This window comes from Colletes latitarsis, chromosome 7 (assembly GCF_051014445.1).
Source record: "Colletes latitarsis isolate SP2378_abdomen chromosome 7, iyColLati1, whole genome shotgun sequence".
Taxonomy (NCBI): Eukaryota; Metazoa; Arthropoda; class Insecta; order Hymenoptera; family Colletidae; genus Colletes; species Colletes latitarsis.
Window position 1 is genome coordinate 12,541,853 of NC_135140.1, and position 22,992 is coordinate 12,564,844.

At 36.4% G+C, this 22,992-nt stretch overlaps 2 protein-coding genes across 4 annotated transcripts; one reads left to right on the plus strand and one right to left on the minus strand.

Annotated features, from left to right (window-relative positions):
- The first annotated feature begins 231 nt into the window (after positions 1–231).
- On the plus strand, positions 232–4,855 carry LOC143343400 (EF-hand domain-containing family member C2). Its single transcript, XM_076768276.1, has 14 exons — positions 232–285; positions 439–603; positions 859–1,009; positions 1,236–1,459; positions 1,590–1,832; positions 2,548–2,774; positions 2,853–3,044; positions 3,121–3,263; positions 3,374–3,570; positions 3,643–3,782; positions 3,860–3,973; positions 4,050–4,229; positions 4,356–4,458; positions 4,678–4,855. The coding sequence occupies exons 1-14, from the start codon at positions 232–234 to the stop codon at positions 4,828–4,830; spliced, it is 2,286 nt and encodes a 761-aa protein (XP_076624391.1). The 3' UTR covers positions 4,831–4,855.
- Positions 4,856–5,190: 335 nt separating this feature from the next.
- Positions 5,191–22,951, minus strand: LOC143343424 (protein Wnt-11b-2). 3 transcript variants are annotated; one of them, XM_076768314.1, is made up of 5 exons: positions 22,682–22,951; positions 10,807–11,048; positions 9,010–9,362; positions 7,518–7,789; positions 5,191–5,769 (listed from the first exon to the last, which is right to left on the minus strand). In XM_076768314.1, the coding sequence occupies exons 1-5, from the start codon at positions 22,765–22,767 to the stop codon at positions 5,595–5,597; spliced, it is 1,128 nt and encodes a 375-aa protein (XP_076624429.1). In that variant the 5' UTR covers positions 22,768–22,951; the 3' UTR covers positions 5,191–5,594. The 3 variants fall into 3 exon arrangements, with proteins under 3 accessions (XP_076624429.1, XP_076624431.1, XP_076624430.1); XM_076768316.1 differs by lacking the exon at positions 22,682–22,951 and adding an exon at positions 11,123–11,179; XM_076768315.1 differs by lacking the exon at positions 5,191–5,769 and adding an exon at positions 7,368–7,450.
- Positions 22,952–22,992: the final 41 nt, after the last annotated feature.

Sequence of the window (22,992 nt, forward strand, 5' to 3'; positions counted from 1 at the left end):
TCAATGATAATAAAGAATAAATGAAAGCATTTTAAATTGAAATTTTTTAGAGTTTTTTTCTACAATCAGATCAGTTCCATGGAGCCATCGCCAAGGAAACACAGCAGTAGTAAATAAGAGTGGCGCCATTCTGTTGTAACGATGTCAGGTTGCATAAAGTGTTATTAATTATTTACTTAAAATTATATTTGATGGATTAATTGTACAACCTTTCTGCTTTTTTGTTACAAGATGCCACGTGATCGTGAGCTACCCTGTCTACCAGGGTACAATTTCGATAAAAACGTAAGAGTTTTTTGAATCGTATAACATTTACGTACGATTGACCGATGGAAACGACAACCCACAAGTAGAGGACAATCCTCAAATTGTGTATTAAGATATTCATGTACAAAAAAAAAAAATATTTAAATTATATGGTGTATTTTACTTATTTAGCTTGGTCGAACAAGATTTCATAGGGATCAATATTTCGGTAAGATACACGATGGAGTTTATTATTTATTGGACAAGGCGGATAAAGGCGATTATGTTAGCTATCCGTCCATTTATCCTCGCGGAGAAGCACAAGAATTACCGCCGTGGATTGCTTACAATGGCCAAGTACGATAATTATCAAATTAACAGAATTAAATCGATTTACTTTACGGACTACTTGGCCGATTTTAATGGCTTTGAAATATATTAAACGTATTATATTCCCGAGTATTTTGGATGTAAAAGAAATTAATTCAGCCGCTCACGAGCTAAAATAATTAACTCCACTTTCATAAATTTGAATGTTAACTTGATAGATATAACTTCTAACGAAAATACTTAAATTATTCTATTTTTTGTATTTCTTATGTTTTTTTTTAGAGATTGATGTTCAAGGCCTTTTTTCAAGAAACCGTTCAAGAGAGATGGAAAACAGCTTATCAAATTCGTGTAGTAAATATTAGTTTCTTCTTGGAGGATGGCACAATGAAAATATCTGAACCTTCCACGGAAAATAGTGGTCTTGAACAAGGTTCAACGGTGCATTGTTATCTCGATTATTTGTTATTATTACTTATTATTGCTTTTCAACTATTATTCTTTATCATATTCACAGAAAATGTATGTCTTTTGCTACGTTACGTCGTAATTTTTTAAGAAAACCCCCGATAGTTGAACACGTATCATTGATTTCTCTTATTGCTTCTCTTCCTGTTAAAGAAACGTAATTTTATTGTTATAAAACTACATTTGCACAGGTGTTTTACTCAGGCGACAGAGAATATCAATGCCGGATCCAGTCAGATACAGATATTACGATATAATTGATTTAAATATCGGCAAAGAACCGGAAATATTTGGGAGGGTGTACAAAATCGTCGATTGCGATAAATTTACCAGACGATTTCTAAATCGCATGGGAATTTTAGTTCCGGATCCGATCGAAATACCAAAAGATCCTTACACGGAATTACGAAGATTTGTAAGCTAAACAAATATTGTGCATCGCACAAACAATTAGAGAATCGTCTATTTGAATGACATCTTTTATTTCTCATATTTGGTTCGTTTCCCTGATACATTTACTATTTAATCATTCAATCGGAAAACAGGAAACGTTTCCGAAAAAACCCAATCGGAGGGTCGATACTCGAGGCGATTTTATTAAGTATGATAAACAAGTATTACGGTTCTACGGCTATTGGGACGATACTGATAATCTTTATGGCGTCGTTCACGATTTGGAAATTCATTACTATCTTGCGGATAACACGATGGAGATAAAAGAGAATGTACCCCCGAATTCCGGACGAGATTCTGGTTTTATGTTTTTACAACGAATGAAGGTTCCAAAAGTAAGGTTTTTTCTTGTCTATAACAAAATTTCTGTTTTATGCTAGATACAGAGTGTTCGGCCACTTCTGGGAAAAATTTTAATGGGGGATTCTAGAGGCCAAAATAAGACGAAAATCAAGAATACCAATTTGTTGATGGAGGCTTAGTTAAAAAGTTATTAACAATTAAATTCAAAAATTCCGAATCGTTCTGGAAAAATTATTTTCGATTACGGGGGTCAATTACAATCATTTTTGGTGAATAGACATACCCCCGAAATCCTACCCACTTTCTAGAAAAAAATTCGAGATGGTGTAAAATTTTTCGACGGGAAAAAAAAATTTCAAATCGTTTTGGAAAAATTATTTTCGATTGCGGGGGTCAATTGCAATCATTTTTGGTGAATAGACATATCCCCGAAATCTTGCGCATTTTCGAGAAAAAAATTCAGTACGGGCTGAACTTTAAACGTTAATAACGTTTTAACAAAGCCTCCATTAACAATTTGGTATTCTTGATTTTCGTCTTATTTTAGCTTCTAGAATCCCACATTAAAATTTTTCCCAGGGGTGGCCGAACACCCTGTATATGCAGGCACTTGAAATCATGTATTCGGTAGCGTATGATTGAGTTTCTCCAATTTATCCCCACTTTTCCTATAGAATCAGAATACATATTATTTTCATTGTAAAAATGTTGGGAATTAATGGGTAAATCTTTGATTTTTCGATACAGTTCTTCTCCGAGTTGGAACCGATTGGCGCCCAGGATTTTTCTACCATTTTAAATACCATGGATGACGACACAGCCCATGGTTACTACTTGGTAGATCCTTTGAACACTGGAAAAGTTCGTAGGGACATTTATAAAGACAACGAGCTTAGTATCGGTGCTCAAATAAATATTTTTGGAAGGAAGATTGTTATAACGGATATGGATGCTTTCACGAAGGAATATTATAGGTGAAACACAGTATAGAGTATGTCCTGTATTTGTTCAGGGAACAATGAATATATTATTTTTGTTTGATCGTAACGAAGGGTGAAGTATGGCATGGACGATTTCACGGCTCTGGAGAAACCAAAGAAAAGCGACGAAAATTGTACGAAAGTGGAGAAATATATTCCACCATACAACGGATTTGGTTCCTACGATGATTCTCTTGGAAATTGTTTCACCGTGATGCCAAAGCCACCCAAAATGGACATTATTAAATTTTTTAATTACGATAAGTACGCGCGTAACGAAATAAATCCACGGCGACCTTTTAACGGAGTTTTTTGATCAATTCTTTCCGTACAATTTTAGGCAAGGTTTCGACAGTTATGTTTTGAGATTCAGAGCCACGATGATATCGAACATCCCGGAAAATAGAGACAGATTGTTTATTATAAGAGTTTTTCTCATGGACGATACGATATCCATTTTCGAATTGGGAAGAAGAAACTCAGGCAAAATTACATTTTTAATTGATTATTTAATTAATTCCTTCTAATTCCAATTACGAATCATTATAGTTTAATATTTCTTGTAACGATCGTACATTATCGCGTATTTGTAGGTTTCAGGCGATGTCTATTCCAGAAAAGAATGCCAGTGATGTTACCTTATCAAGAGATATTTACAAACAAGAAACCGAATTATTACAAACCGAATGATTTCTATATTGGAGCTCGTGTTAACTTGAACCATTTCATTTTTCAACTCATCTCGGCCGATGTTTACGCTCTTCGTCACATGGAGCTACATTGCGACAAGGTCTATACTCTAAAATATGCGATTTATGTCCGTCGCTAAATCTCAGAAATATTAAAACGCAGTATTATTTAGTTCCCGCAAGCTAACATCAAATTAATAATGGGAAAATTACGTGAAATTTTGAAACCAGTTTATAAGGAATTTATACAGTACTATACATCCATGACATTGGTCGACGAGGATTTAAAAATATTGCCGTACGAGAAACTCAGGTATCTCTTTGGGTTATTTAACACTGTGTTTCTATTTATTAATAATATCTTAATTTATTGCTTTAAACCCAATTCAGAGAAATGATATGCAAGTATTCAGAAGGTAAAATAACGGAACACGAGACAATTACGATAGCTCGACACTATTCCTCGCACGAGAAAAAAGAATTTTATGCTCGGGAATACGTAAGGTAATCAAGCTTTATATAAATGGCGAATCACCAGATATTGCCGTCTAATTACGTTGTAAGTTAACACTTTTTACAGAAGACTAATGCACACTGAACTATTGCGATCTTTGTGGAACGACCTCGATCGATTGGAAGAAGATCTTCGTCATTGGGACAGGGGTAGAACAGGATTCTTACCACGCGACACAATATATACTGTACTTTGTGGATCCCGAATACCAGCCGACGTGGAACTAATCCATTCTACGCTCGATCAGTATGTACATATAGTAACAGTCAGATGTTTTCGGATATCCTTTTATTCGGTCAATTGCGCATAGTTATTATGAAATTATCTACTGACCAATTTCGACCGATTCTGAGTAAACAATTTTAAATTTAGCATTCACAGCAATGAGGAGGGAAAATTAGATTACAATGATTTGCTGCGGTTCATGAACGTGAAGCTCGATCCTGTTCCTCCTGTATCGCCTATAAATATCAAGGTACTTTTATTTACATTTTATTATAACGTTATCGGATCCGTTTTAAATTTTGTGTATACGATCTCGATACTTGTATCTTCTAATAATTGCTTTCAGAATTTAAATCTACCATAGATAATTTTATTACTCAAAGTTTTAATAGCGAGCGTTCATATTAATTTCGAATTATCTGTCCCAGATATTATACAAGGATTATATGTATTGTCACATGATTCACAGACAGCGCTGTGGTGGGCGTCCGAGGAGGAACCAGATTGCGGTACCGGTATAAATTGGTGTGCTTTTGTCAAGGACTTGGATATCAAAGACGAAGAAGATCCCGATGAAAGACCTAAAGTCTTAGATCCGAAATGTGTCGCACTGAATGCTTAACGTAATGGTAACAATTTTAATAATAATAATTTAGAAAGGACCAAATTAAAAAATGGATCAATGCAAAATTAATTTGCTTAAAAAAATGATTTTAACAAACACAGTACGTATCGTTCTCCACTCGTGGAGGATTTCCAAATAATAAAAATGATAATCGACATTTTCAAGACGAATAAAAAATATGCTTTTATATATCAAGTAGAATTTATTGTAGAATATAATTTGCATATAATACGTCAAATATAGTAAATTATTTACATTGTACTAATCACATTTATGTCTACCATGCAGCTAAAGCAGTGTTGATCGATCATGGAAATGATATATCGTAATGTTTCAATAATTTATAATTAACCGACCGACAACACTGTGCTGTATTCGTAACGTATCGATGACAGAAAGTTCAATAAATAGGAAATTATATAAACGAAGATTATACGAAGTACTAATATTAATCGTGTTTCTGTAGATACTATCATCACCGATGATTTTTATATGCTTAAGTAATCGTAACTGTTCGGTTCGCGTCGACGCAATTACGATTGCATCTCTAAAAATTGCTATAAATACGGGTTTCGTAATATTTTCCAATTCTTTGAAATTCTGACGACAATTAATCATATTATATAAATAAGTTTGATCGTTTAAACGTAATGGCGGACTGTATTCGCAAAGCCCCCCATGAATAATGCAAATGTGTTTCTCGTTTGAACTCGACGAGGATCCCGGTTTTTTTTTTTTCGAAATTTTCCGTTTTCGTGCATTTATTTGCATTCGTAGGTCTTGACGATTTTCCTGCACGTCTTGCACTTTACGTAACAGCAGCTGACGTACTTGCAATCGCATCTTTCCAAAACTTCCTCCGTTTTGGTAATATGGCCGCGTCCGCAACAGAGATACTCGCAACCCTCGTAACCGGAACTGCTTCCGTTACATTGCCTGGAGAAAAAGAATCATAATTTGATTTTATAAATTATCATCGTTCTACGATATTAATACATATTCTATAATATAGATGGTGCGACGTCAAACATAGTAATATTAAAATCAAGGTGATTGCTTGCGTAAAAGACAAAAATATAGAATAAAATGTTTCGTTGCGAATTGGAATTCGAATTGCAAAAGCGTAAGCAGCGTGTTTGCATCCCCACTCCTGTTGCAGTCCGCTGTCTCACCATTGGTCGAGAACGGTGAGGAAGATTGGTGACAGCCAATCAGCGGACTGCAGAAAAATTGGGAACGCAAAGACGCTGTGGCTTCTTCTCGTGGAAGGACAATTGTAAAATAGCGAAGAAGGTAGACGAACAAGACTAGAACGAGAGAAAAAGAGAAATAGTGTGCGTCGAGGACAGAAAATATTCCATCGCGAGGGTAGGTTCCAGGTTTCAGGTTATTTCTTATATGGATACGAAGGGCCATACCTCTAGGCCCTGTAACATCAGTGTATTCCGTATACCATTTCTTATTGTCTCTGCCTTTCTACGATCTCTTTCTTTAATCTCGTAAATATTCCGAATACCGATATGTGTTAATAGTTATTTAATTACGGACGAAGTGGTTATAAAAGGTATCCTTGAATTTTGCCCAGAGTCTAAACTATGGTATTGAAGTTTAAAAGTCTTATAAATTAATCCTAGACAAAGAGTAATTAGTAAATTATTAAGCTTTGGTTTATCAAAAGGGTAGAAATATGATGTTACTCTCTCTGTCGCATATTATTGCCTTCTCTTTTTAATTTCTGTTATCTCTTCGAATTCGATCGCGTTGTCACCTACTGACGAAACTAGAGTACTATTTCTCGACAAACTTGGGCGTTCTGCCGTAGATAGCAGTGCAATCGACCAGAAAGAGATAGTGATAGTGTGCGACAAGGAGAGAGAGAGAGAAATTCTCGAATTGTCACTGTTCTACACTTGATAAAAAAACTGAATAAATTATTAAAGAAAGTAATCACGGATGAAGTTATAATAAATGATAACTATTTATTTCGGAATAATATGTTTGTTTACAAAAATTATAATCGATCGATCGTATAACATTGCCTCGAAGTGTGACTTATATAAATGATCGCTACTGGAATTATCGGCTGTCGAAGTATCATTAATAATTAATTTAAATGAAAAATTTGTGGAAAAATGACTTTAACGATGGCACGGATCTATTAAGAAACTAGAAATGCACAGAAGTATTTAGTAATATGATTTGTCTTCTTTCTCTCCTGCCTTGTTGCTTTTTCATTTTAATCATTTGCTCCTATGAACGTTGAATCCACGAAACTTTAAAAAGATTCTAGAAAATACGGACTTATTCGTTCCTTTATTTTTTTTCTTTTCTATTTATTACTCTTGAAAATGTGTAGATTTGATAGAAATACGGATAAATACTCTGTAACAGAAAGTTATTTAATGGATTAATCGCTGATGGATTCGAGCAAGAGTTTGACTCGGAAGAGAAATTTGTTAATATAAATTAAAAATAAGAAATTAAAATTATTGTATCTTTCTAACGATAAAATTCATATTATGGAATTCTCTATGGTTCGAGCTCGAGGTTTATAACAGCGCTAGTTCGGATAGTAGAATAGTCTTGTGACAGCGAATTATTGAGCTATATTGGTGTTCTGTGAAGGACCCTACTGTATTAGAAATGAATAAAATTGCAGGAAAGAGGGTTTAAGCTTACAGTACCTGCCGATAGTTCCAAGACTTCCCTTCGATTTATCGGGTAGGCAGTAGTCCGGGCTTTTAGTGGTGTACAAGAGATTATCGTGATGATACAATGGCGGCAGCCGTCCGCCTGAGCTTGGTCGAACCTCCGCCGCGGTTGTGTATCGTCGAAGAAGACGATTCCCTGCGGCCGAGGGTCCCGAAGAACCGAGTCCTCTCCAGCAGGTACGCACGCTGCACGATCCGGATACACCGTGGCACTTGCATTCCAAGGTCAACGATTGTTCCACAGCCTTGTAACAATAGTATCCGTAACGTTAATATACAGGGTTTTCGGCCACCCGTGGGAAAAATTTTAATGGGGGATTCTAGAGGCCAAAATAAGACGAAAATGAAGAATACCAATTTGTTGATTGAAGCTTCATTAAAAAGTTATTAACAAAATTATTAATAAAATTTCTCCACTTACTGAATTTTTTTCTCGAAAGTGGTTAGGATTTCGGGGGTATGTCTATTAATAAAAAATGATTGTAATTGACCCTTATAACCAAAAATAATTTTTTCAGAATGATTTGAAATTTTTTACTTTTGTCGAAAAATTTTTCCATTTTACTGAATTTTTTTCTCGAAACTGGTTAGAATTTCAGGGGTATGTCTATTGATAAAAAATGATTGTAATTGACCCTTGCAACCAAAAATAATTTTTTTATAATGATTTGAAATTTTTTAATTTCGTCAAAAAATTTCTCCACTTACTGAATTTTTTTCTTGAAAGTGGTTAGGATTTCGGGGGAATGTCTATTAATAAAAAATGATTGTAATTGACCCTTGCAACCAAAAATAATTTTTTTATAATGATTTGAATTTTTTTAATTTCGTCGAAAAATTTGTCAGTACTTATGGAACTTCAAACGTTAATAACTTTTTAACGAAACCTCACTCAACAAATTGCTATTCTTGATTTTCGTCTTATTTTACCCTCTAGAATCTCCTATTAAAATTTTTCCCCGAGGTATGTATATTCGTTATTTCTCTTTATAATGTCTTTTAATTCGTGTACATCCTTGCATTACATAGAGTAACATTTCGATTATTTTACCAACGAGTTTACAATCAATTGCAGAATCTATAGATATGCAGGGAATGGTTCGCCTTAGCAATAAGCACTGATAATGTTAGAAATGAATATATCAGTAGTACGACGCAATACTATGTTCTCGGTTTCGTATTACTTTATACTAATACAAGGTGTTTTTAATAGGTCGGCTGATGCATCGTTCCGGATGAATCCGCCGTGTAAGGACTTCCGGAAAAGTGGAGACCTCAAACCAGAGCCTCCGATCCCGAAGACGCACGCTGTAATGTTCCCGAAATTTTGGCAAATTGCTGAAGATACGCGAGCACAAACTCAGGCTGGGAAAGCCTCGTATTTAATCTCATATCTCGTACAAGGTATCAGCGTGTTTGTATAAAATATTACAGAATCATTCCCGCCAGAAAGCGTGTTAATTACCCTTCGACCTGCCCGGTTGTTGTGCATATTAACAGCGTGCATAAACTTGGCTGTTGCACCGGTACCAGGAGGTGTCGCGCCCTGAAGAAATCTTTTGGCCATCCGTGACGCTGATCGAACATCGTCCCCGCAGCCGCCCCACTTGAAAGAGTTCCTGGCGGACAACGTGGTGAAAGAGACGGACGTCGCGGTGAAGGACGACGGGGAAATCAACGCGGACGGCGAAGGAGGCTCCCTTCGTGGTGGCGTGGCGCAAGAACAGGCCGCGAGACTTCCCAGCGCGCATCCCCTTGCCAGCCTCCACACTGCTGCAGCAGCCGACATAGCATACACGAAGGCTTGTTCCCTTGTTCCTGTTTAACAAACAAAAAGAAAATATTAGGTCGTCCCCTCGCGACGAGTTTTCTGCTACAACTTAACACTTTGTCGGCACTTATTGCACTTTTTAGATGAAACTCTATGAATGCGGGAGCACTATTCGATGTAGTTTTTTAAGCTCTACAAAATAGTATTAGGGTACTTATGCCATAAATCTAACAGTTCGAGAGTTATGGCAATTTAAAGTTGATTAAATTATTTCACTTTAAATTGTTATAAATTATCACTCTTGATTTTCTTCAAAACTTCTTTGATGTTTTATTAAAATGTAGATCAATACTTTTCATTACAAACGTTGACATTTTTAAATTGTTTATAAGGTGCGGTTTTATTATACGCTAATAAAAATATTCGATCAAGCTAATTATCGTTCCGTGAGCCAGCGTGGATTCCAAATTTCGTGCTTCGACGCAGTATCTGTTCGTTTAAAAGTATGATACTGGGATTTCCCGGTAATTCCGAATATCTGGAATTAACTGTACAAGAAAGCGTATCTTTTCGACGCACCGAAATTAAATCGGTAATAGCACTGTTCGGGACGTATTCATAATTTCCCCTCTTTGTTGCAGATTCGAAATAATTGAACGAAAGCTGATTAGCGTGCTGACGTACTGGGTATGAAAAGGGAGGCGCCTCGAGTTCCCAAACAGATATCGGGCATCTCTGTTTTCTCATCGGCAATAAAATTCAAGCTAGGCTTCTTGGTTTCTCGTTAACGGAAGATCCCCTTTCAAGGTACTCTTTTATGTATAATATAATTATCATTAAATGCGAACGATTAATCTGGGGGGGTAGAACGAACGAGAAAGGACCGGAAGCACCGCTTTGGTAATTACTACTAATTGAGGTCTTCCTATTTATCTTGAAATTCTTCAAAGGACGCACGTATTCGATCCGTATTCCATGTCTCTGATATTTTCATTTTATGCGTACGTTATAAAATTTATACTGAAGTAGTACGAGGGTCGTTTGGTAAGTCTTTAGAAAATCCAAGGCCTGGCGACTCGTAGCTTCGAAAATGGTATCTTTTTAGTAAGTATCATGACTCACTAGATAGTTGTCAAAGTCCACTTTCGAGAAAAAAAATCGGGTAGGTGCTGAAATTTTTCAACGGAAAAAGAAAATTTCAAATCTTTCTGGAAAAATTATTTTCGGTTATAGGGGTCAATTACAATCATTTTTGGTCATTACACATATCCTCGAAATCCCACACACTTTCGAGAAAAAAATTCAGTACGGGCGGATCTTTAAACGTTAATAAAATTTTAACGAAGCCACCATCAACAAATTGGTATTCTTAATTTTCGTCTTATTTTGGCCTCTAGAATCTTCTATTAAAATTTTCCCCATGGGTGGCAGAACACCCTGTATACGAAACATGTTAGTTTCTTATTCAGTGTATCTCGATAGAAAACGTACCAGTGAGTAATTCAGGCGTGTAATCTGGCGCACGTTCGATGCTACTGCAGTTCCACCTACGATGTCGAAATGCTTGCTGACATAATGTCGAAGTATCCATTGCTGCTTGCACCAGGCTAGGCATCACGTCCGGGGTTGCTCTGCATGCTCTTGCCTGCTTCCTTTCGAGAAGACCGGAGCTTTTGACGCTGGTGCAAGCTTCCCTCGTCCACGAGTAACCATCGCCTGTGCGGCCCAGAGCTCTGAAAAAGAAAACATTCACATTACAAATCTTACCTTTCTTCGCTACTTTTATCACAACTAGAAATACATTTACATTTTCGATACTCTTTGATCTCGAACGAATTACGTCGATTGACATAATCGAGCTCCCACAAAATACGTCTGAGATAGGAGAAGTTAATGACGAAACTGATCTAAAAATAAGGGAAATTTTTTTGTACTTAAAACTGTACGGTACTGTGGATCAAAAGAGCGAGAAACAACAAAACCAGGTATCGATTGTTTGTAATGAGACGAAACTCGAAGAAGAAATAACAATTTAATGACGAAACTGATCTAAAAATAAGGGAAATTTATTTGTACTTAAAACCGTACGGTACTGTGGATTAAAAGGGCGAGAAACAACAAAACGATGTATCGATTGTTTGTAATGAGACGAAACTCAAAAAAAAAATAACAAATTAATGACGAAACTGATCTAAAAATAAGGGAAATTTATTTGTACTTAAGACTGTACGGTACTGTGGATCAAAAGGGCGAGAAACATTTACTGTTTGTAATAAGACGAAACTTGAAGAAGAGAAACAACTAGGCGGGGTAGTGTTATCGCGTATAAATTACCATTGTGTGGGTCGAACATTTTAAGCGTATCGCATAGGTATTATCACGCGTATGATTGTTAAGAGAATTGTGTGTAAATCATGTAAAGAATGAATTTCATGGAAACATTGTACGGAAGGTTGACGAGTTTGTGTAACCAAAGGGATGATGGAAAGAATGTAAAGTCGAGATTGAAATTGTCGTCCCAGGTGATTCGCGCGCGGTAACGGGGCTGTTCGCGATGGAGGCGACCGAGAGGGGTAAATTCTTTGCGCGTGGCTCGGTCGTAGCCGTAAATCAGGGGTGAATTTCGAAAATTATAGGCCGTGAGGGTGAAAGGCGCCTTTAAGCGGCGCGGCTGGATACCGTACAGAAGATAATTACGGACACCTGAAAGTCAAAATGGTTCGAGCACGGATACGTCTAGACCCGTAACAGTTCTGGGAATGGCCGGTGCGCCAACCCCGTGTCAGGAACGTACTTTCGAAATTACCCTATCAAAAGGTCGTAGCTCTAATTCATTATTCTGTCGCTGACTGCTGCTGTGACACTGTGCTTTCCAAGATGCCGTTCGCCGCGTTATAAACCCCCAATCCCCATTCACGACACTTTCCCAACTTCTTCCCCCACCTACTCGTACGTATCTTCTGCCCCAGACCACTGACAAATTTATTTTTTTACTTTTCCCTGCAATGATATTCGTAATTATCAAATATACTGAATCGTGCCCTAAGTTCGTTCTGAAATTGACGAGGATCACGTTTGTAAAACGGTTGAAGACAACAAAAATATCATAAGACAAGCACAAATGTAATTTTATTGCTTTTTATGCATCGATACAATTGTATTGTTTTCCCCACATGGAACTCTACGATTTTTATTGCACTGTTCGATACAGTGTTCCAATCCATACGAAATAGTTCAAGAGTCATAATTTATAATAATTTAAAGTGAAGTAATTTAATGTACTTTAAATCACCATAACTCTTGAACTGTTAGGTTTATGACATAAGTACCCTGATACTATTTTGTAGAGCTTAAAAAACTACATCGAATAGTACTGTCGCATTCGTAGAGTTTCATTTTTAAAAAAGATGCAATTGCATCGGTGCATCTCATAAATGCAATTGCACTTTTAGGAAAAGTTAGAATTTTATAATTTTGATCACGCTATTCGATGCAATGTTCTAATCTCTATAAAAGAGTATCTATACACTTATGCCCTACACCTAATAGTTTCAGAATTATACCACTTTAAAGTTTACTAAATTATTTCACTTTATATTGTTATAACTCTTGAACTGTTAGGTTTACGGCATAAGTACCCTAATACTATTTTGTAGAGCTTAAAAAACTACATCGAATAGTGCTGTCGCATTCGTAGAGTTTCATTTTTCAAAAGGATGCAGTCGCATCGTTGCATCTAAAAAATGCAGTTGCACTTATATGTATATTTTCACCGCCGTATAGATATCAAAATTAGATCGATCAATCTCAAGAAGGTAGCGAATCTTTGCACGTGATAAGCTTCGTACTATTTTCTTGATATTAAAAAACTAAAATCGATGCCAATGATCTTTTAATGATTTTTCCAAACTAAACATTTGAAAGAGAATCGATGCAAGGGTTTTATCCGTTCGAGAAAGTCTAAATGGAACGATCGTCGATATTATACGTACGTCGACGGGGCACAGTTGTTTCTGACTGTTATTATACATTGTATAGATATGGACTGGTGCCACGCCCGTTTAAAAAGATAACCCCATACATATGTATATCGCGACAAGGCGTCGTCACTCAATTGTAAATATAATCATAAATCGGTTTGGTATCGTAATTCGTATCGTTCAACGCCTCGTCATTACTTGATCGATGCAAATATGATCGGATGCTGTTGGCATCATCGCAGTATTTGTCTGTCCGTAGCGAAACACTAGACCAAAGCTGATTTCCCGTATGAATAAGTTATGAATTTCATTCTATTAATTAAGTACGACAAGCGGAGAATTACGATTTCCACCGTGATTTATTTATTCGTTGAATAGACTCTTCGATACGCAGTTTATCGCATGTTGCATGCGTGTGAAGCGAGATGATTTATTTAACACGTTGACTGCCAATCTAAAACCGTAAAATTATTTACAAGACCAAAACTTTGATTTTAGACAATTGTAAACTACATAACTTAAAACCTGTCGTAGTACTTACTCTCGTAACATCACTAAGATTTATGAAGCCTATTAAAATTTATTTGCTTTAACGTTTCAACTTGAGAATTAATTGTTTCAGTTCCACTGTTGAAAGTTCTGTCACCCATATATGGGCGACGTGGCAGTCAAAGTGTTAAAGAAAAATTTTTCCTCTATTTTCCAACGTTCTTCTAATGCAAACTCGAGGCAAACATGCGTTCGAAGAAGTAAGAAACGAACAATCCCAGGATTCAACATTCTAGGAACGACACTTGACAGATTGGCTATGCAATTATGTAGATTGCTTGTCTAAAACTCGGTTGGCCGATAGGCGGTAATTATTTTCATAGGAGAACGCGAATCGCGTTAGAAATTTTCTTCCGTTCCTTTTCCATTTAAACGCGTGATTGACAGAATTAAACGTCAGACGCGACTTTATAAACCTTTTAAATGTCTGTCTCGACAGATTAAAAAGAAAAAAACTGCGAAACGAATACTTTGATACGTATGTAAAAATTCGTCTCTGAATTAATGCTGGTTTTCCACTCGAATGACCGAGCAATGCAACGTGATTTCATCGTTTCTTCTCGTGCTATATCAATTGTTTTTATTAAATAATTATCTACTTTGCAATAGAGCAACAGAATTTTCATTACGGAATCATTAACGTCGGTTTTTATTTTAATTACAAGAAAAGAAATTTTTAGAAAAAAACTGACACAGTGAATTTTCTTTTCAGATAAGGTGAATACGATCGGCAAATGGCTAAGAAGACAACCGTGAAAACGACATAATCGATAAAAAATAAAGGTAAGAAACTTAAAATAGTTGTACATACATAAGTAAAAGCGACGCACGTAACGTTTCTCTCTGTAAAATGAGACGTAACCGGTCGAAGGTTAAAATAATTACCGAGTTTGCAGATCGATTAACATTATTGCTTAATAAACTGAATAAGTTCGTAAGAAACGTTTACGTGGAATATAGCTTAAATTGCACAACTGTAAATAAATCATTTGGCGGTAACAGGGCGACGGAAACAGTTCGGATAACCAATTTGCAGCGCACGCGGTTACCATTTGTTAAGAGTTATTATTCATACGAAAATATACGTATAGATGTATACGTATATAACATGACCACAATCATTTCAATTAGCCAATAGACGCATATTTGACGCAATCTCGACGATCGTAACGAGATCTTGGCTCGCGAGACCACCTATGTAGTACACAACGAGTCCGACAACTTGTAGAAGGAGCTTTACGAATGAAGAATATCGTTCGTTGCTCTGTCCCGTTTCCACGTACGTTCATCGTGCTTTATATCGATATCGACTTACTTCCCCAGAGCTACAGTTACCCACAAAATTGAGCGTACACCTTAGTTGGCAATGGTGATAAACAAAAACAGACATTTACGAAAGTAAAAACAGACTATAAAGGGTGTTCGGCCACAATCTGGGAAAAATTTGAATGAGGGATTCTAGAGGCCAAAATAACACGAAAATCAAGAATATCAGTTTCTCGACTGAGGCTTCGTTAAAATGTTATTAACAATTAAATTGAAAAATTTCAAATCGTTCTAAAAAAATTATTTTTAGCTAAGGGGGTCAATTACAATCATTTTTGGTCGCTAGACATACCCTCGAAATCCTACCCACTTTCGAGAAAAAAATTCGAGTAGATACTGAAATTTTTCGGCGAAAGAAAAAAATTTCAAATCGTTCTGGAAAAATTATTTTCGGTTACGGGGGTCAATTACAATCATTTTTGGTCATTAGACATACCCCCGAAATCCTACCCACTTTCGAGAAAAAAATTCATTACGGGCGGAACGTTAAACGTTAATAACTTTTTAAGGAAGCCTCCATCAACAAATTGATATTCTTGATTTTCGTCTTATTTTGGGCTCTAGAATCCTCCATTAAAATTTTTCCAAGGAGTGGTCGAACACCCTGTATATTTTATTTGGATATTTCGGCAGTCAATTATTTGCGAAAAACTTTCTTTTAAAATGAACTATTTATTTATAATTAACGCTAAACGTAATAATAGTCTCGTTTCGTCGTCACAAAATTGAACGTACAGATAGTAGATCACACAAAAATAACTTAAACGTAATTTTAATATCTTGTTTCGTAACCTTGTGCATCTTTAATGTCTTTTTATCGTCGAACTCGTAATATTTTTTCGAGTATTACAATACAGTATTAAATTTTTTAAAAATATTAATTGCTCGGATACCCAAACAAAGCATATATTCCATCTGTTTTTGTTTATTTTTCCGCCAATCGTCATCGCCAACTTAGACCTACGCTCAATCTTGCGAATAACTGTATGTTCCATTCTATTTCCAGCAAATAGTATGTCATTTCACTTTTTCAACCAGCATCGTACCGTTTCCGTGTCTCGACAGTCACCATTTCGACTCGAGCATCGAACGGAAAATGAAAAATTACAGATCCATGCCCTCGTTACCGTCTATTTTAACTGCCAAACATTTGTTATTTCTTTTTAAAAATATCTCGGGCCGCTTGCTCGACCGATTCATTCGTGTTCTTGATTTAGAAGCCACGATGGAAACGTTAGGAAGCTGTAATAGAATTTCTTGCACTCGCGGTTCAAAAGTACCAGCGAATACTATTAACGCGAGACGAAGAGCTGTTATACGTTACCCGTCGACAGATATTAGCCATAATGGCGTAACCGTGTATGAGAGATGATAATTATTTAGTGGTGAGCCAGAGATTACGCGATATTAGTCCACAACTGAAATTAATTCCACGAACAAAATTTGAGCACGATAATTACGACGATTTAAGGGACCTTTCTACTTTGTGGGATTAAAAAAATCGAATTTTCTTTTACATTTCCCTTTAGTATGTAGTCTCGAAAATATATCTACCAAATATTGAATTGAAATTCGGGAAACTAACGAAGTTATAGCCCGTTGAAATGTACCACTCGCAGGTATAATAACTGGACATGAAATTTTAAAGGTGTTTTTCTCGAAACTACGACGATAACACGAAAACTATTCAAGATATCAGCATCAAATTTATACAGTATCTTTAGAACTGGTCTCCCTATAGCATGAACTAGGATAATTGCGATATATGCAATACTTTTTCTTTTATTAACAAGAAAGCAACCGAATATATGAAAATATTCAATATTTTTTCGTAAAATAGTTGCCATTTTGCCAGTTTTTGTTTTTTTTTTGAAAAAATCCCAGTTCGTGCTATGACCAAACTTATCTATATTCTTTCTATCTTTGGTTTTTGGATTTCGGATAACTTGTTCGCAAGATATCACATACGCAGTTGGGCGTTGTTCGTAAAAACTGTTGTTCGTTGATCGACAAAAACAGCGTAATCGATAGATATTATGCGTTGAAAAAATTCGTAAATATAGTTAAATATATATTAAATGTATCTACAAAACCTGGAATTAATCGCTCTTTAATAGCTTGTAAAAAAAAATGACAAAGAAACATGTATTTTTCGTGCCTACAAAGTAGAATGGCCCCTTTTTGTGATTTTTTTTTTAATGATAGATAGGCTGTTTTGTACTGAGACTTTGTAGATATATTTATTCATCTTATAAGCATGTACAATATTTTTTTCATGGAAAAATATTAAAAATCGTGAGAATTATAACTTCTTATTTAATGGCTCTTTTGGAAAAGGTGCTCCAATGGCTTCCAGGATTCCAGATAATTTGAAACAGAGAGGGTTAAAGTATCTTCATAAGGAAGGTTGTAGTTATGGCAGGAACTAGGGAGAAGTAAAAACCCTGATAAATAAAGAAATGGCAACGCTTCAAGTTTCGAATTTCAATTTGTTAATCGTTCTTTTGGCTTTAGCGTATCAAAAAAAAAATAGTAAAACTCAATATTTTTTTAAATCTCTAGTTCCAGCTATAAAGGCGTGTCTGCTGAATATTCTCTCCAAATTTGAAGTAAATCGGTTTGCTAGATCTTGAAATATCATGTAAGCCAGTTTAAATGCGTTTTTTTTAAACAAGAAGCTATAACTCTCGCAATTTTTAATATTTTTTGATGAAAAAAATACTATACATACCTATAAGACAAATAAGTATATCTGCGAAATGTCACTACAAAACAACCTACCTGTCGTAAAAAAAAAATCACAAAAAAAGGCCGAAGAAATGACAGCCTAGACAGCAATACTCCCTTAATATACATTGCTGGTCAATGTTGTAAGTTCACTTCATTTTTTTTATTGGTAACATCCAACGAGATGCGTCGCTGGTTACGAATCACCAACAGCCTTCGAAAAATTTTGAATTAAGTGAAAACTAAAATCAATTTGTAATAATCCTTGGCGCGATTAAATGGTAATTGTGCGGAATTCTGGTATCGAGGTACCTAGTTTCGTTTCCATTTTAGTTGGATTCGCCTGCGGCTGCACACGAGGCCCCACAGCCGGGGAATGGCAGGGGCCTATTATCGGCCCCGTAAAATCGCCAGTTTACGATTTCACCAGTCAAAATGAATTTCGAAGTAGCATCCGACTCCGGCGATACTTGTCCGTTCGGATCGTACGTCATCGCATTTTATTGAATATCCGCGCATTTTCATAAAAACGTTCAGCTACGAGCATGAACTTCCCCGGGGAATAAGCTCGTCCTTACACGCTCTTTCGTTTAGTTTTTTTTTTTTTTTTTTTCGTCGCGATTTAAGATCGAGGCTATTGTGAAAAGAACCGCCGTGGCTGCCGATCGTATCGAACGAAAACGAGGAAACTGGATTATTATTACGAACTTTTTCTGTGTATCCATTTAACCGGAACATTTGATCGAGTGAACTGGTTATTATAATTAGGCGCATAGAGACTCTGTTTTAGAGAACCGTGTGTTAGCGATAAGCACTGTTCGAACACTTTTATAGAGCCTTGTTTTAATTTATTTCGGTACCTTTTTTTCGAAAAATTATAAGGTGAACATAGAAACGTACCTATGCAATAATTCTCGTTACTGATGATACGTTTGAGCATTTTTCATACGCACATTTGTACAATTTGTAATCGAGAGGCAAAATGTGAATTTCTTAGAGAAAATAAAACAGTGTAGCCTCACTTGAGTAGAGGGTATTGTATAGTCGGAATCAGAACCTATCAAGCAACAAAGAGTACAGATGATGCATGTTACCAACAGTTAATCGCTCCATGTTACCGATAATCAGCACAGAGGTACATCTTACCGACGCGATAATCAAATCACTTCTGAACGGATTGGACAATTTTAATGTTTCAAAATGCAAACTACGCGTATTTTGGTGCAGAATATATAGATATTCGAAAAATACTCGAAAAGTTGTTCCTTAACCTTGTAAATTAACAAAACCCCCATAAAAATGGTCCAATTTTCAAACGACCATAACTCCTAGAATAGCGAATATATTAGATTGTAATTTTGGGAGGATATAGAGTCTATAGATACCTACAAAAAAATATTATACAACCTTTTCGTACGGTTTCAAACAAAATTACTAAAAATAAAAAACTAGAATTTCTAAGAAAAATCGTCAAGGTGCCTTTTCTCGACGAAAAAAAAATTTCAGATTGTTCTAAAAAAATTATTTTTAATTGCAGGGGTCGATTACAATCATTTTTGGTGAACAGACATACCCCCGAAATCCTACACATTTTCGAGAAAAAAATTGTTTACCGAAAATAGAATGTGTGGCCAGAAATGGTTTCTCAATATTTCATACGCGTATATAAAATGCAGATATAAATACTCCGTTAATAAACAATAAAATTTCTGTAATTTCATCTTCTGTTTCACTTCTTCTTGTGTTCATTTCTGTAACCTGTTGGTAATGTTGCGAGTGGCACCAAAATAGTAATGGGGCTTCAGAGTCTCAGAAAAATGGACCGAAAAAATACATTCTGCGTGATTAAATCACAGACGAGATATACGAGGTCTGTGGTCAAATGCTCGGAAGTTATCGATAACGAACACGTCTTAACGATGATAAAATGCCCCTGGAATTATCGACGATGTGTATAGAGATATACCTTACCAATTCCCCGCGTCTACCTTGTAGGACCCCGACATATGTTCAGGCCTCCTCTCCTTCCTCTACCTTACTATTCCAACCATAGTTTAGACCCCGATTCAGCCGAACTCGCCAGATTGATTGCTCGTAACATACACGTATAGCTCTGATAGAATATCCTTTATTTCATTGCAATTCGATACGAACCGTTTTACAAACGAGCGATCTTCCTCGTGCAAATTACTATCGATCGTTCGTTGATCCTGGTTAATAAGAAATTCCATAAAGAAAGAGGAAAGATTCGAAGCACACTGTTAATAAATATCTTTGTTTAAATTTGTCTGCGAAAGTACTTCTGTCGTCTTCGATTGCATGTTATCTAAACATCGTAGACGTGATGTTTCTTGCTTTTTCACTTGCACAGATTCAAACACGTATATGTATAATTCATATTTCACTGTATCTTGGATCCCGATAAATTTTAAATATTATTTTCGCGGCTGCTCGATCATCAATCCGACGAGAATGAGCTTTCGAGGACGATATCAACAATGTCTGTCCGTTGTTCGCGAATAAAACTTGCCCGACTGCGGTTGTATCGAACGCGCCGGTTACGTGACAAATGCCCCGACGGAAAAACAGAAAGGAACGCAAGACTAGTTCATAAATTGTCAGAAAAATATCGAGCCCTCAAGACCACGCATCTCCTATCGTACTGAAAGTGACAGGATTGATGTAATTCTGCTCCCCCCTCACCCACCCAAGTGGCAAGAAAAAAGAATCACTGTACGCAACTTGGCCGTGATTGCCCTTCGATTATTCTTCGTCGTTGGTCTCGATGATTATAAACAAAAGAAGAAAAGGGGGAGGGGGGTGAGAGCAAAAGATTGCACAGGGCTGGAGAAGGGATCCGTGGAGAGAGGCTTCTTGGAAACGGCGTTTATAAATCACCAATTGCGGGCAACCCCTAATCTTCCACCCTGTTCAAACGCCAACCCTCCGACTGTACTGTCTTCCTTTCGTACTTTTATTCTCTCGTTCCTCTCGCGTTTTGGTTTTGCACGCAAAACTACCATCACTCCACCATTCATCATCCGACGCCGTGCAACCTTCTCTCTTTCTGTTTCCGCTTTTTCAGCCCCTCGTGGCCCTTCCCTTCCACCTCCGCGCCCTATTTCATACAACCATCCCCCCCTCCTCCGATGAAATTCGCCTCGAATCACAGGATAATTAACGTCAACGAGCAGCTATGTAAAATACAGGACATTTCACCGGACGATCGCCTCCGGCGTCGATGATAATGGGATATCTTCATGCTTTCTGACCGGTCAACGATTCGTCAATGAACGAAAAGATCAATTATCCGCGAACAAAACGTATCTCATAGGCCAATCGGACATGGCGTAGTCAACATACGTGACAAAATCTTCGAAATTGATCGAATTTTTGTTCTTTAACCCTAGAACTACCAAAGCAAAATTCGTTATTTCTAATAAATCTTTTAAAAAATATACTCGACTGAATTTTTGTTTACAAAATTCTTTCGTGTGTCTATCGTTTTAATTTCTTTGCTACAAATAAATGCACTGTACTCAACGTATTTCATAGGCCAATCAAACATGGCGTAGCCAACATACGTGACAAAACCTTCGAAATTGATCGAATTTTTGTTCTTTAACCCTAGAATTACCAAAGCAAAATTCGTTATTTCTAATAAATCTTGTAAAAAATATACTCGACTGAACTTTCGTAAATTTACAAAATTCTATCGTTTTAATTTCTTTGCTACAAATAAATGCGCTATAATCGTTGGTAGTTCCAGCGTTAACGAAAAGGGGGAATGGGAATTAAAACAGCAAACTACGGCGAAGGCAAGTTTTAAAGCTCGAGCGACCACGCGTATACGTATATCAATCGAATGTTTAAACAAAATAACCAGCATCGTTACTCGTGCGGATTCGTTTCGCCGGAATATTTATGGAAAGTTGAAAATGGTAGTCGAAGAAGAAACGATTCCCTAATAAACTGAAATTCGATGTTATTCTCCGTGCATAAGAGACCTTCGAATGCATAATAAATCCTCGTTGAGACTTATTGTTCCCGCGGGCCATGCACAACAAAGAAAACAAGCAGGAAAGGAATCTTCATAATAGAGCAGAAGAATCGTTTCTTGTTTCATTTCCATTCTTTTTCCCTTCGCGATACATATATCTTTCTTAGCTATTAACCTATTTGTTTCTCATTAACGGATCCACATTAATCTTCGGACCTTCTTTTGGGGGCTCTCGCGAACGAACGCCGGATCGTCGAAATGCTCGTCGTTATTTAAAATTTTCATGAGTTTCGATAGCAGTCGTATAGTAGGATCGTTTCAAACATAGAAAATTTTCCCGATTTATAAATGAAATTTACTCTTCGACGATAGAATTGAACGTGTATAAAAAAATGATCTCTATAAATCAATTACATACTTTGCTTGTATTAAATAGTAATAATATCACTTTCTTTATGGAAATTCATATTTGTATCAATAGAATTAAAGAAATTTTTGTTGTTGTCCCCTAAATATAACAATTCGTATCTTCAAGTATTCCTAATATTTTTGCGTATCAAGTGCATTTTGTAGTTTGTTGAGAATTAAAATTTCCCATAATCTGTAAAAACTTTCCAGCTTAGAGCTTTTAGGTATTCATTGATAAAACGCAAGAACACCAAGATCCGTTGCACAATATTAATTTACAATTCACACCAACGATTCAGTTTTCCGAGACGCGTCGACAAACAATTTAAACGACAAAAGCCGCTAACGAAATCGCATTATTACATCTAGTACTCACAGCCACTTGATGCACTTGCCACCTTGAAACAGCAACAAGAAGAAAAGCAACCAAGCGTTGGCGCCGCTTCTCTTCGTTACCACCATTTTTGCTCGCTTTACATTCTAAACGAGGATTCTTTATTTCTCGATCGGTTCGAAAAATTGGGAGAGTCTCTCGTATTCCTTTCAGGGACCACTGCGTTTCTCTCGATGATCGGTGGATCGTTTTACGTTAGGCGGCGGTACTCTGGTCGCCTTCATTTTCAAAACGTTCCGAGCGATTCTTCGCGACCAATCGATTATTTAATCTCGCCGATAATGTTTTCAGGG

Coding starts and splice junctions, on each gene's coding strand:
- LOC143343400 (XM_076768276.1), top strand. CDS start 232: ATGCCACGTGATCGTGAGCTACCCTGTCTACCAGGGTACAATTTCGAT. Junction 286..438: donor GGTACAATTTCGATAAAAAC/GTAAGAGTTTTT, acceptor TTACTTATTTAG/CTTGGTCGAACAAGATTTCA. Junction 604..858: donor GGATTGCTTACAATGGCCAA/GTACGATAATTA, acceptor GTTTTTTTTTAG/AGATTGATGTTCAAGGCCTT.
- LOC143343424 (XM_076768314.1), bottom strand. CDS start 22,767: ATGGTGGTAACGAAGAGAAGCGGCGCCAACGCTTGGTTGCTTTTCTTC. Junction 11,049..22,681: donor GGCAAGTGCATCAAGTGGCT/GTGAGTACTAGA, acceptor TTTCTTTTTCAG/AGCTCTGGGCCGCACAGGCG. Junction 5,770..7,517: donor AGTCTTGGAACTATCGGCAG/GTACTGTAAGCT, acceptor CTTTTTCTCCAG/GCAATGTAACGGAAGCAGTT.